Below are 12,500 nucleotides of genomic sequence, written 5' to 3' on the forward strand. Positions count from 1 at the left end.
GCTGCTGACCCACCTGCACCTTCAGCGAGTCGTCCGTGCTCAGCAGTGAGCCCGTCAAGGAAACAACACACCGTCACACAGAGAGCGTCAGCGCAGTGACAACACGCCCTCACCACCCTCACACAGAGATCGTCAGCGCAGTGACAGCACACCCTAACACAGAGAGCATCAGCGCAGTGAAAACACACCTTCACCACCCTCACAGAGAGCACATCAACGCAGTAACACACCCTCACACAGTGTCAATGCAGTAACACACCCTCACACAGAGTGCGGACGCAGTAACACACCCTCACACAGAGTGCGGATGCAGTAACACACCCTCACACAGAGTGCGGACGCAGTAACACACCCTCACTCAGAGTGCGGACGCAGTAACACACCCTCACACAGAGTGCGGATGCAGTAACACACCCTCACTCAGAGTGCGGACGCAGTAACACACCCTCACTCAGAGTGCGGACGCAGTAACACACCCTCACTCAGAGTGCGGACGCAGTAACACACCCTCACTCAGAGTGCGGACGCAGTAACACACCCTCACCACCCTCACTCAGAGTGCGGACGCAGTAATAACACACCCTCACTCAGAGTGCGGATGCAGTAACGCAGCCCCTCCCGCGCAGAGCGGAGCAGGATATGGAGCAGCAGGTCCAGCACGCGCGCCGCCCTCCTGCAGAAACGCTGCACCTGCGGCTCGGAGCCGGCAGCCTCCGGCCCCTGCAGCAGCCCCAGCAGCACCGGCAGCAGCTGCTCCAGGAAGGAGCCGGCCGAGCCACACAGCCCGGAGTCTATCACCTCCTGCGGGGGGGAGAGGGGGAGAGGGGGAGAAAGGGAGGAGGGGGAGAGGGGGAGAGGGGGAGAGGGGGAGAAAGGGAGAGGGGGAGAGGGGGAGCGGGGGAGAGGGGGAGAAAGGGAGAGGGGGAGAGGGGGAGAGGGGGTGAGGGGGAGAAAGGGAGAGGGGGAGAGGGGAGAGGGGGAGAGGGGAAAGGGGGAGAAAGGGAGAGGGGGAGAGGGGGAGAGGGGGAGAAAGGGAGAGGGGGAGAAAGGGAGAGGGGGAGAGGGGAGAAGGGGGGGCAGACATGACCAGCAGGTACATGCTATCACAGGTACACACGTGCCCCCCCTCCCTAAGGGCCTGCGTCTGAGCCGCTTCCGGTCCCGACACGCACCTCGAACAGCTCTGTGAGCAGCAGCAGGGCCTGCAGGTAGCAGCTGTCCGGCCCGTCCAGCGGCAGGCTGGCCCAGTGCAGCAGCGCCGGGCCCGGCTCCGGCTCCGCCCCGCGGCCCTGCGGGTCCCTCCGGGAGCCGGCCCGCAGGCGGGGCCCCGGGGCCCGGAACACGGCCCCGCCCAGCACCCTGCGCAGGCCCGACACCGAGCACAGAGACACCAGCAGCTCCAGAACCTGCAACACAGAGTGACAGCCTGAGTGCCTGAGACAGCACAAGCAGAGACTGAGACAGAGACTGAGACTGAGACAGAGACAGCACAAGCAGAGACTGAGACAGAGACTGAGACTGAGACAGAGACAGCACAAGCAGAGACTGAGACAGAGACTGAGACAGGACAGGCAGAGACTGAGACAGAGACTGAGACAGCACAGGCAGAGACTGAGACAGAGACAGAGACAGAGACTGAGACAGCACAGGCAGAGACTGAGGCAGCACAGGCAGAGACTGAGACAGCACAGGCAGAGACTGAGGCAGAGACTGAGACAGCACAGGCAGAAACTGAAACAGAGACTTGAGAGTGAGACTGAGACAGCACAGAGACAGAGACAGAGACAGAGACAGGCAGGGAGGAGACAGAGCTCACAGGCAAGAGGCCTGGGCAAATGGGTACCACTGAATATAGGTGCTACAGCTGAAGATGCAGATGCACAGGTGAGAGTGGTGATGATGCACAGGTGCAGGTAAGGATGCGCAGGTGCAGGTGATGATGCACAGGTGCAGGTAAGGATGCGCAGGTGCAGGTAAGGATGCGCAGGTGCAGGTAAGGATGCGCAGGTGCAGGTGATGATGCACAGGTGCAGGTAAGGATGCACAGGTGCAGGTAAGGATGCGCAGGTGCAGGTGATGATGCACAGGTGCAGGTAAGGATGCACAGGTGCAGGTAAGGATGCACAGGTGCAAGTAAAGGTGCGCAGGTTCAGGTAAGGATGCACAGGTGCAAGTAAAGGTGCGCAGGTGCAGGTGATGATGCACAGGTGCAGGTAAGGATGCACAGGTGCAGGTAAGGATGCACAGGTGCAAGTAAAGGTGCGCAGGTTCAGCTGAGGATGTGCAGTAAAGGTTGAAGGGGTACAGAGATGAAAACCATTGCCAATCATAACCCATACAATCTCTCACTGTACTGAAACTCTATCAATGACAAGTGGTCAGATGCTCCGCCCCCAGCCTTCCCAGCATGCACAGCGAGAGGCTCACCTTGGCTGCAGAGTCAGGGTCCTTGCTGTGCAGCAGGCCGAGCACCTGGGACAGACAGAGGGAGAAGTGCTCGTACCTGCAGACAGAGAGCACACCTGCAGTCAGGTAACGCACTTCCTGGACTGTACCACACCCGCTGCACCTATCTCCCCTGCACTCCTCACACCTGGGACAGGAGGAGGGGATGGCCACCCCATATACTGCACTTTAAATACCCTGGATGGTCACAGCCATTCACTCTGCCCACCGTGCCAGCCGATCCAGACACCATACAGATCAGATAATCTGTGAAGCCAGCAAGGTCACAGGTACATAAAACCACTGCAGTAACACCCACAGCTAGCTACAGCTGTTTCTCACCTAGCAAGGTATCCTGAAGGCTCTCTCTCACATGGTGAGCTAACCTGAACGCTCTCTCTCACCGTGAGGTAATCTGAAGGCTCTCTCTCACTGTGAGGTAGCCTAAACGCTCTCTCTCATCTGGTGAGGTAATCTGAAGGCTCTCTCTCACCTGGTGAGCTAACCTGAACACTCTCTCTCACATGGTGAGCTAACCTGAACGCTCTCTCTCACCGTGAGGTAGCCTGAAGGCTCTCTCTCACCTGGTGAGCTAACCTGAACGCTCTCTCTCACCTGGTGAGGTAATCTGAAGGCTCTCTCTCACCTGGTGAGGTAATCTGAAGGCTCTCTCTCACCTGGTGAGGTAATGTGAAGGCTCTCTCTCACCTGGTGAGGTAATCTGCGATTTTGGGGTTCTTCAGCAGATCCACCAGAAGGTCCACGGCGTACTTGCGAGTCAGGGTTCCGTCTCCATTGACGATGATGTTGAAGATGAGCTGGAACGTCTGGTGGATGTTCTTTGCGTGGAACAACTGCGAGAAACAGAAACACAGAGCCCAAATCAGGCCCTGCTCCACACAACATCCCCAGGGGGCCCAAAACACGCACCCCACACAACGCCAAAGCAATCGGTCTCACCTTCTCCCCCACCTCCTCGTTCAGCGTCAGGCTGGCCAGTATGGACAGGGCAAACACCACCACCGTCAGGCTGTTGTGTGCCAGGAGGTTGATGAGGGTCCTGTAGAAAGCTTTAACCTGACTCTGCAGGACAGACACACAACACAGTCCATCACAAGCCTCTCATTCAGCAGAGCCCTAACCCACCCTGCTGTCCCTAACCGCACCTCACCTCGGCAAACCCAACGGGCTAAACCAGGCTGAGCACCCAGGACTACCGTGCAACAGCAGAGCCCTGCTACCATCCAGACCTGACGCTACAGCTGCCAGGTCGAGCCCAGGCAGGTGTGGCCTCCTACCCTGCACCGCTGCAGTTATTCAGAGGGAAAGCCCCCAGAGGAGATTCTGTGCAGCAGCAGAACGAGGTAGAGCTTTAGCGAGAGTTAGAGCCAGAACTCTTGAACAAGGAATCCGATTTTTCGAAAGCCGTTAAGCCCGGTTGTGCATGTGCACAGCTGTTACACGTGGTACGCAGCCGAGTTTATTCAGATGGGCCTTCGCCACACCCTGCGCTGATCCAGCAGCTCACTGACCACCGGCAGGCTCCATGCCAGCACACACTCATCCGGCACCGCAAACACACTACCCCCTACAGCCGGCTACAGCGGCTGTTTAAAGCTCCAGCACGCAAGGACGCTCTGTGTACAGCATTCACAGCTCTCACCAGGGACTTGATGTGGGTCTGAACTGACAGGTTGCAGCGACACAGGTTGGCCAGCAACCCCAGGCATGGCATGGTGATGTCATCATTAGGGGACTGGCTGGCGGACCAAACAGAGACATCATCAGATATCAGGCAGTCACCACACGCTGTCCCAGCACACAGGAAGGAAGACTGAAAGAGGGATTTTAGCAGCTGATCTGAGGTCAGCGGTTCTTACACGTGCTGCACGAGGAAGGCTACGAGCTCATCCATGTAAGGGGTGCAGTGAGACATCCTCACATTGTAGGTGATCCTCTGCAAAACCTGCAGGCACTGAGAGCCACAGAGAGAAGACACAGTCAAATCACGAAAAACACGGTCAAACCACACCAACACACAAACACATTCACACAGCTAAGAGAAACAGAAACACGGTCAAACCACACCAACACACAAACACATTCACACAGCTAAGAGAAACAGAAACACGGTCAAACCGCACCAACGCACAAACACATTCACACAGCTAAGAGAAACAGAAACACGGTCAAACCGCACCAACACACAAACACATTCACACAGCTAAGAGAAACAGAAACACGGTCAAACCGCACCAACACACAAACACATTCACACAGCTAAGAGAAACAGAAACACGGTCATCCAGCTCAAAGATGCACACAAACACAACCAGACAGGTCCCACACACAAACAAACGCCGGACAGCATCCATGTGCATGTTACCTGTAGTACGACAGGCTCCCTGGGGGTGGCGCAGTTGCAGTGGATAACAGAGGCCAGCGCGCCTGTGAGGTTGTAGCTGCTGTGAAGGACTCCTCTGGCCTCCTCGTCTGATGCTGCTTCAGATCAAACACAAACAGGTGGCGTGAGAAGGCGGAGGCTGACTCCCAGGCACGATCAGCAGTGACCGCTGCGGAGACACCGAGGCTGTGGCATCCTGCAGCTAACCGCTCCCCCGGCCGGAGAAGTAAACTCCACTGCAGCCCTCTCCACACAGAGCGAAAGGCCGTGTTTACAGAGACAGCCGTGCTGGGATTTAGCGCCTGGGCCGGGTCTGTTCACACTGCAGAATCCCTCCACCTTCCTGTGACTCTGCAGGACACACCCAGCACAGGCCCAACTACAGAGCACTGTCTGCGAACTCTGTGAGCACGCTCACAGTAAGCACACGCTCACAGTAATCACATGCTCACAGTAATCACACGCTCACAGTAAGCACACGCTCACAGTAATCACATGCTCACAGTAATCACACGCTCACAGTAATCGCACTCGCAGAGTAAGCACACGCTCACAGTAATCACACGCTCACAGCAAGCACACGCAGAGAAAGCACACGCTCACAGTTATCACACGCTCACAGTAAGCACACGCTCACAGTAAGCACACGCTCACAGTAAGCACACGCTCACAGTAATCGCACTCGCAGAATAAGAACACGCTCACAGTAATCGCACTCGCAGAATAAGAACACGCTCACAGTAATCACATGCTCACAGTAATCACACGCTCACAGCAAGCACACGCAGAGAAAGCACACGCTCACAGTTATCACACGCTCACAGTAAGCACACGCTCACAGTAAGCACACGCTCACAGTAATCGCACTCGCAGAATAAGAACACGCTCACAGTAATCGCACTCACAGAATAAGAACACGCTCACAGTAATCACATGCTCACAGTAATCACACGCTCACAGCAAGCACACGCAGAGAAAGCACACGCTCACAGTTATCACACGCTCACAGTAAGCACACGCTCACAGTAATCGCACTCGCAGAATAAGAACACGCTCACAGTAATCGCACTCGCAGAATAAGAACACGCTCACAGTAATCACATGCTCACAGTAATCACACGCTCACAGCAAGCACACGCAGAGAAAGCACACGCTCACAGTAAGCACACACTCACAGTAATCACACGCTCACAGTAATCACACGCTCACAGTAATCACACGCTCACAGTAATCACACGCTCACAGTAATCACATGCTCACAGTAATCACACTCGCAGAGTAATCACACGCTCACAGTAATCACATGCGCAGAGTAAGCACACGCTCACAGTAAGCACACACTCACAGTAATCACACACTCACTGTAATCACATGTTCACAGTAATCGCACTCGCAGAGTAAGCACACGCTCACAGTAAGCACACGCTCACAGTAATCACACGCTCACAGTAATCACACTCGCAGAGTAATCACACTCGCAGAGTAATCACATGCTCACAGTAATCACACGCGCAGAGTAAGCACACGCTCACAGTAATCACACGCGCAGAGTAAGCACACGCAGAGAAAGCACACGCTCACAGTAATCACACTCGCAGAGTAATCACACGCTCACAGTAATCACACGCTCACAGTAATCACACTCGCAGAGTAATCACACGCTCACAGTAATCACACTCGCAGAGTAATCACACTCGCAGAGTAATCACACTCGCAGAGTAATCACACGCTCACAGTAATCACACTCGCAGAGTAATCACACGCTCACAGTAATCACACGCTCACAGTAATCACACGCTCACAGTAATCACACTCGCAGAGTAATCACACGCTCACAGTAATCACACGCGCACAGTAATCACACTCGCAGAGTAAGCACACGCTCACAGTAATCACACGCGCACAGTAATCACACTCGCAGAGTAAGCACACGCTCACAGTAATCACACGCGCACAGTAATCACACGCTCACAGTAAGCAGACGCTCACAGTAAGCAGACGCTCACAGTAAGCACACGCTCGCAGTAATCGCACTCGCAGAGTAATCACACGCTCACAGTAATCACACGCAGAGAAAGCACACGCACACAGTAAGCACATGCTCACAGTAAGCACACGCGCACAGTAACAGACAACATCAAAACAAGTCTTTACCTCCCACAGTTAAATCATACCACGCTTTCAGAAGCTATGGTCCCCAGCCAATTGCAATAGAAGTTGTGCTTTAACTGCATCCTGCCACTACCACTCACAAAGTGAAGCCAACAGTATCTCAGAGACAGTGAGAGGGACATCCAGGCAGAATGACTGTCAGGCAGACGGAATGAGGAACAGACAACGAAATGAGCATCCAGCCAGATACACATGCACACAAGACCAACACAGAGGGAGAGGAGACAGACAGGCAAACACAGAGACACGGGCACACAGAAAAGGAGACAGAGAATGTAGTGATGCATACGGGAAGATGGCAACACATCAGGGATTCAGCCAGAGACAGGAATGCACACACACACCAGAACAGAGGGAAAGAATCAGACAGGAGGTCAGAGCAGCAGACACTTACGGACAGACAGAAAGAGGAAGAAAGACAGACGGACAGGTAAAGAGACCGCCATGCCAGCAGAGAGACAGACAGGTGGGTAGATGGATGGACAGACAGACAGACAGGGCATTACCGAGCTGGGCGAGCAGGGTGATGATGGTGCCTTTGAGGGCGGGGCTGGTGTTGGGGTCTCCCACCAGCTCCACCAGGCCACTCAGGCACTCGCTGGGCAGCACCTGGCCGGACACCAGCAGCCTGGCACCTTTCAGCCCTGCCACGTCCTGCAGGAGCAACAACACACAGTCATTGAACTGCACTGCACATTGAACCAACACCCATCCCATAACCCTAACACCACAGAGCCAACACCCATCCCATAACCCTAACCCTAACACCACAGAGCCAAGATCCATCCCATAACCCTAACACCACAGAGCCAAGATCCATCCCATAACCCTAACACCACAGAGCCAACATCCATCCCATAACCCTAACACCACAGAGCCAACATCCATCCCATAACCCTAACACCACAGAGCCAACATCCATCCCATAACCCTAACACCACAGAGCCAACATCCATCCCATAACCCTAACACCACAGAGCCAACACCCATCTCTGACACTTCTCCCTGACTCTGGTAAACACTGCTCCCAGCTGTGGGTGGCAGTGTAGCATGGAGGTTAAGGAGCAGGTTGCTGCTGGGGCACTGCTGCTGTACCATTGGGCAAGGCACTTAACACACAACTGCCTCAGTAAATATCTGTCTGTATAAATGGATAACATTGTAAAAAAAAACTGTAATCGCTCTGGATAAGAGTGTCTGCTAAATGAACGAATGTATGTAACATCGCTGTACAAATGCTGCATCGCATTTCGCAATCGAGTTAGCAGGAGTTCGGAAACACACGGTCTGTATCGGTCAACAGTCCTGCCTCACTACGACACGAAAAGCGGGGCAGCGAGCGACCTCATGCGCAGGGAGCCGCACACTTCAGCCTTCATAAACCACATGCTGAAAGGACGCGCCGCCACTCACATCGACCTGCCTCTGCAGCTGCGCCGCGTTGGCTCCACATCGGTTATTTTTGTACTGATTGATGGCCAACAGCAGAGACTTCAGACACGTCGTCGCGTCCATCCTGAAAGGACAAGAGGTTGAAGTGCTACGGCGTCAGTTATCTAAAATTAATAATTAATGTATAATCGAAGTAAGGCAAGTCAGTACCCAAGCTAGTTAACAAATCACCGTGATCTTTCATCGATCATCTAGCTAGCTAGCATAAATTGCACCTGACTGTAACTAGCCAGCCATAAGTTACATCTGACAGTAGCTAGCTAACCATGAGTTACAAGCTAGACGAGTTAACCACCCAGGAAACGGACAGCTGGCTAGCTAACCCGGCTAACGTTAACCTCAGCAAACGTTAGCTTATTTAGCTAGCTCGCTAGTGGGCTAGTTCGTCAGATAGCTTGCTAGATAAGACACTGTCAGCAGTTTTGGTTGAACTGACTCACCTTCTTGTATATAAAACCGAATTGCGTGAATATAGTTTGTGTTTTATGTCAGTCTAAATGAAATTACTGTAAAATTCATAAGCTTGCTGGTGTCATTGTTCCGTCGCAAAGCAGCAGCGCTTATTTTTCCTTTCCAAGAAACTTCCTCCCGCTTTCAGCTTCGAAAAGCCGGGACAGTCCACAGCCTTCCGCGGGGGGAGACGCGTCCAGACACGTCCTGTTCCAACGACACCAACGCGACTAGACAACCACAGAATATTGGTGACTGATTATTTTACAAAATAAAATATAAATATAAATGAATACGTTTCTACCATGTAAGAGTTTGAAATGTGTATGTCTCTTGCTTGAAGTGTCGTCACGCCGTTCGACTCCTCACTTAGATCGTCTGCGACGTGCTACGTCATTCCGCTTCAGGAGACGCTTAAAACGCTGGTGAACGCCGTCACTGACACGCACGCACTTTCACACACACTGAAATAAGAAGCAAGTGAATAGCGTGTGCATTTGTGAGTGTATTTATATAACCGTTTTGAGCTGATCGACCATCCCCTTTTTTGTAGTACTGGTCTATTAATCTCTTGTCTCTCTCTCTTTTTTTTTTTACATTGGCTGTATATTCTGGTTAGGTTTGTATTCATGGTTGTCGTTCATAGTTTTAAAATGTATTTTTCTCAGCAAACTGGCAGCGGATTTTAGTCAGTCGGCTGCCAAACGGGCTCCTGTGTGTAATTTTCTGTGAACTGCCCGGCAATTGTGTGACCTGTAACACAGAAAAGGAATTATTCAAGATATGTCTTTAATGTTCAAACTTTGAACCACGTACACGTCTTATTTTCCAATATCTTTGTTAAATAAAACTACAGATATTCAGATACAGTACATCACGCCCACAACCACACCAATCAACTCCCTTAAATATTTAAGATCCAAATGTGGGATATATCTTAACTAACATAATTTTTGCTGTTTCATTACCTTTAAACCCATGAAAAAGAATGAACACATGGAGATAAAGAATAACCTCAAAATGTTATTAATACTGATTTTTATTTCCTATAGAACAAACTAGCACATTACTTTTTTGCTCGCACGAAAACCCCCAACCACAATGGAAAAACAACAGCTACCCACCAAGTGACATCAGACCGCACTGGGTGTCGAGACGGCCCTGATCAAACCTCAATTATCTTAGAGCCGAGGTGGAGCTTAAAGCAGGGCACCATGGTGTCGGGGGCCGGGTGTCTGACCTCCTGACTCTGCCATCCTGCTGACAGCTCGCTGGGTCTCTGCTGTGGACAGTGGGAAGACTGCATGTGTTCGGAGGCCCTGCATGACACAGGTGGCTTAGTGCCAGGCCCTTATCACAGGCACATGGCTGGGGTGGAAGGGGAGGCTGTGGTCAGACAGCATGCTGCTAATAGCTGTGAGAATCAGACCTCTCACCAGCAGCGGCTTGGTGCTGTATTCGTCTCATAGGCACCAGTTCTGGGAGGAAGGGCCCACAAACTAAAGCGTAATGACACTAACCCACACAGGGGAAGATGGGCCCTCTCTTATCTGATGATTTTCCTTTAACTGCCTCTTCACAGTGGAACAGAAAGCCAGTGCACATGCGCACACACACACCCACACACACACACACACACACACCCACAAACACACCTGCCCCCACGCACACACACACACACACACACGTGCCCCCACGCACGCACACACACACACACACACACACACACACACACACACACACACACACCCACAAACACATGTGCCCCCACGCACACACACACACACACACACATGCCCCCCCACACACACACACACACACACACACACACACACACGTGCCCCCACGCACACACACACACACACACACTCACTCACATACACACACACACACACACACACACACACACTCACTCACACACACACACACACACACACACAGACACACACACACACACGCACACACTCACACACACTGTTCTGCCTGGGCGTCCCTGCGCCCGTTCTTCACACTCAGAGACTCAGCCCAGTGAAATCTTAAGATCTCTCCACTGAAGGCAGCTTTGAAAGACCTGCCTTATTTAAAGCTTAATTAAAAGGAGGACCTGTCCATCCATCAAGTCATGTCGACACTGCAGAACAGCGGCTGCCGAACACCATTTCGGTTTATCAGAGACAAATGTCAGTTTACAAGTGTCAAGTGCCCTGCGTCCTTAATTCTGAACCACAGCAAGAGGATGTTATTCTACTATAAAAATGAACTTTAGTCTGAAAATAATCATATTTTACCAGACACATATAGGTGTCTTCTTTCATTTTTATTTGGGAGGTACACATGCATACACACATAGCTAAAATACTTTTCTCTGTAATTGTTAGAATTATTACAATTAATAAAATGTGTGTCTGTTTATATTTTAATGTTGCACAAAGTAAGTGTAAAGCCTTGTATCTTGTAGTTTATTTCTGACAAGCTTTTTTTGTTTGACTTTTGAGGAGACTCTGATGTTGATTATGAATAATTCTGCATGACAAAGGATGCATTGCAGACACCGTACCATCCAAACCGCTCACCTCGATTGACGCAGCTCACCAAAAATAAAACATTTTCCAACCCCAGCGTCCTGCGTGTGCATAGCGTGTGCATAGCGTGTGCAGCGTGTAAGCGCTGTCACTAACCGCACAGCTGTGTCCCTGCTCACACCAACGTAGTGTCTGCTTTAACGAATGCAAAATCTATTTTTCATTCAGTAGTGAAAAATTAACAAATAATTTATGCAGAGGACAGATATTCAACATAGTTCAACAAATATCAAAGTTTTCAGAGAATACAAAACATTTAAGAAAGGCATTTAACATAGAAAACATTTAATAAGTTTAATATTTTAACATTTTGTTTTACAGTTGTTTCAGTCCAAGTCACAACAACAGGGCAGGAGACACATAGCGTGTGCATCTGTGTGTGTGTGTGTGTGTGTGTGTGTGAATGAGTGAGTGTCTCTGTGAGAGGGTCCGTGTGTGTGTGTATGTGTGAGTGTATTGCTACCACAACCACACAACTATGAAAAAGTTATAAACATTTGACAGAAAACATATTTATGTATTATTGACACCTGAGACCACATACAGCAACATCCACAACCCTCAGACACCTCACACGCCTTTAGCTCTAAAAGCTAGGCTTCAGTAACAGTTCATTAAAATTACTGCGTAATATGCCATCACAAGAACATGAATTAGTTAATAGTACTAAATTAAACCTACTCTTATTTAAATGCTCTGAAGTGACATGAGGAAAAAGAATACTACCACACAAGATGAAGGGAAAATACGTAAGCAAAGAAAGTAAACATAAAAACATAAAAACGAGGTGAGAGTAATGAACAGTGCCGGTCAGCTCAAAGGCCTGCCATTGCAGCTCAGAGACGCTGGTCCCGATCAGTCTCCGCATTGCCACAGGAGAGCTGGAGCTGGAACTGCCCCACAGTATCACACACACACAGAGAAGCTGCTCTGTCTGGACAGAGACTCGGTCCGCTGCTGCAGACACTCCAGCCCGGCGTTAAACTTCACACTCA

At 51.1% G+C, this 12,500-nt stretch overlaps 1 protein-coding gene across 1 annotated transcript in view; it reads right to left on the reverse strand.

Annotated features, from left to right (window-relative positions):
- Positions 1 to 8,993, reverse strand: part of cip2a (cellular inhibitor of PP2A) — a 21,445-nt gene extending 12,452 nt beyond the window's left edge. The window contains exons 1-12 of the mRNA XM_036522523.1: positions 8,914 to 8,993; positions 8,435 to 8,537; positions 7,528 to 7,675; positions 4,832 to 4,944; positions 4,326 to 4,420; positions 4,109 to 4,205; positions 3,406 to 3,528; positions 3,154 to 3,299; positions 2,428 to 2,503; positions 1,173 to 1,406; positions 642 to 801; positions 1 to 45 (exon numbers count right to left, since the gene is read on the reverse strand). The exon at positions 1 to 45 is cut by the window's left edge and continues 97 nt beyond it. Of these exons, the coding sequence (XP_036378416.1) occupies positions 1 to 45; positions 642 to 801; positions 1,173 to 1,406; positions 2,428 to 2,503; positions 3,154 to 3,299; positions 3,406 to 3,528; positions 4,109 to 4,205; positions 4,326 to 4,420; positions 4,832 to 4,944; positions 7,528 to 7,675; positions 8,435 to 8,536 (1,339 nt within the window). The 5' untranslated portion in view covers position 8,537; positions 8,914 to 8,993. The remainder of the gene's footprint in view (positions 46 to 641; positions 802 to 1,172; positions 1,407 to 2,427; positions 2,504 to 3,153; positions 3,300 to 3,405; positions 3,529 to 4,108; positions 4,206 to 4,325; positions 4,421 to 4,831; positions 4,945 to 7,527; positions 7,676 to 8,434; positions 8,538 to 8,913) is intronic.
- Positions 8,994 to 12,500: the final 3,507 nt, after the last annotated feature.

The sequence above is a fragment of the Megalops cyprinoides genome, chromosome 2, assembly GCF_013368585.1.
Source record: "Megalops cyprinoides isolate fMegCyp1 chromosome 2, fMegCyp1.pri, whole genome shotgun sequence".
NCBI lineage: Eukaryota > Metazoa > Chordata > Actinopteri > Elopiformes > Megalopidae > Megalops > Megalops cyprinoides.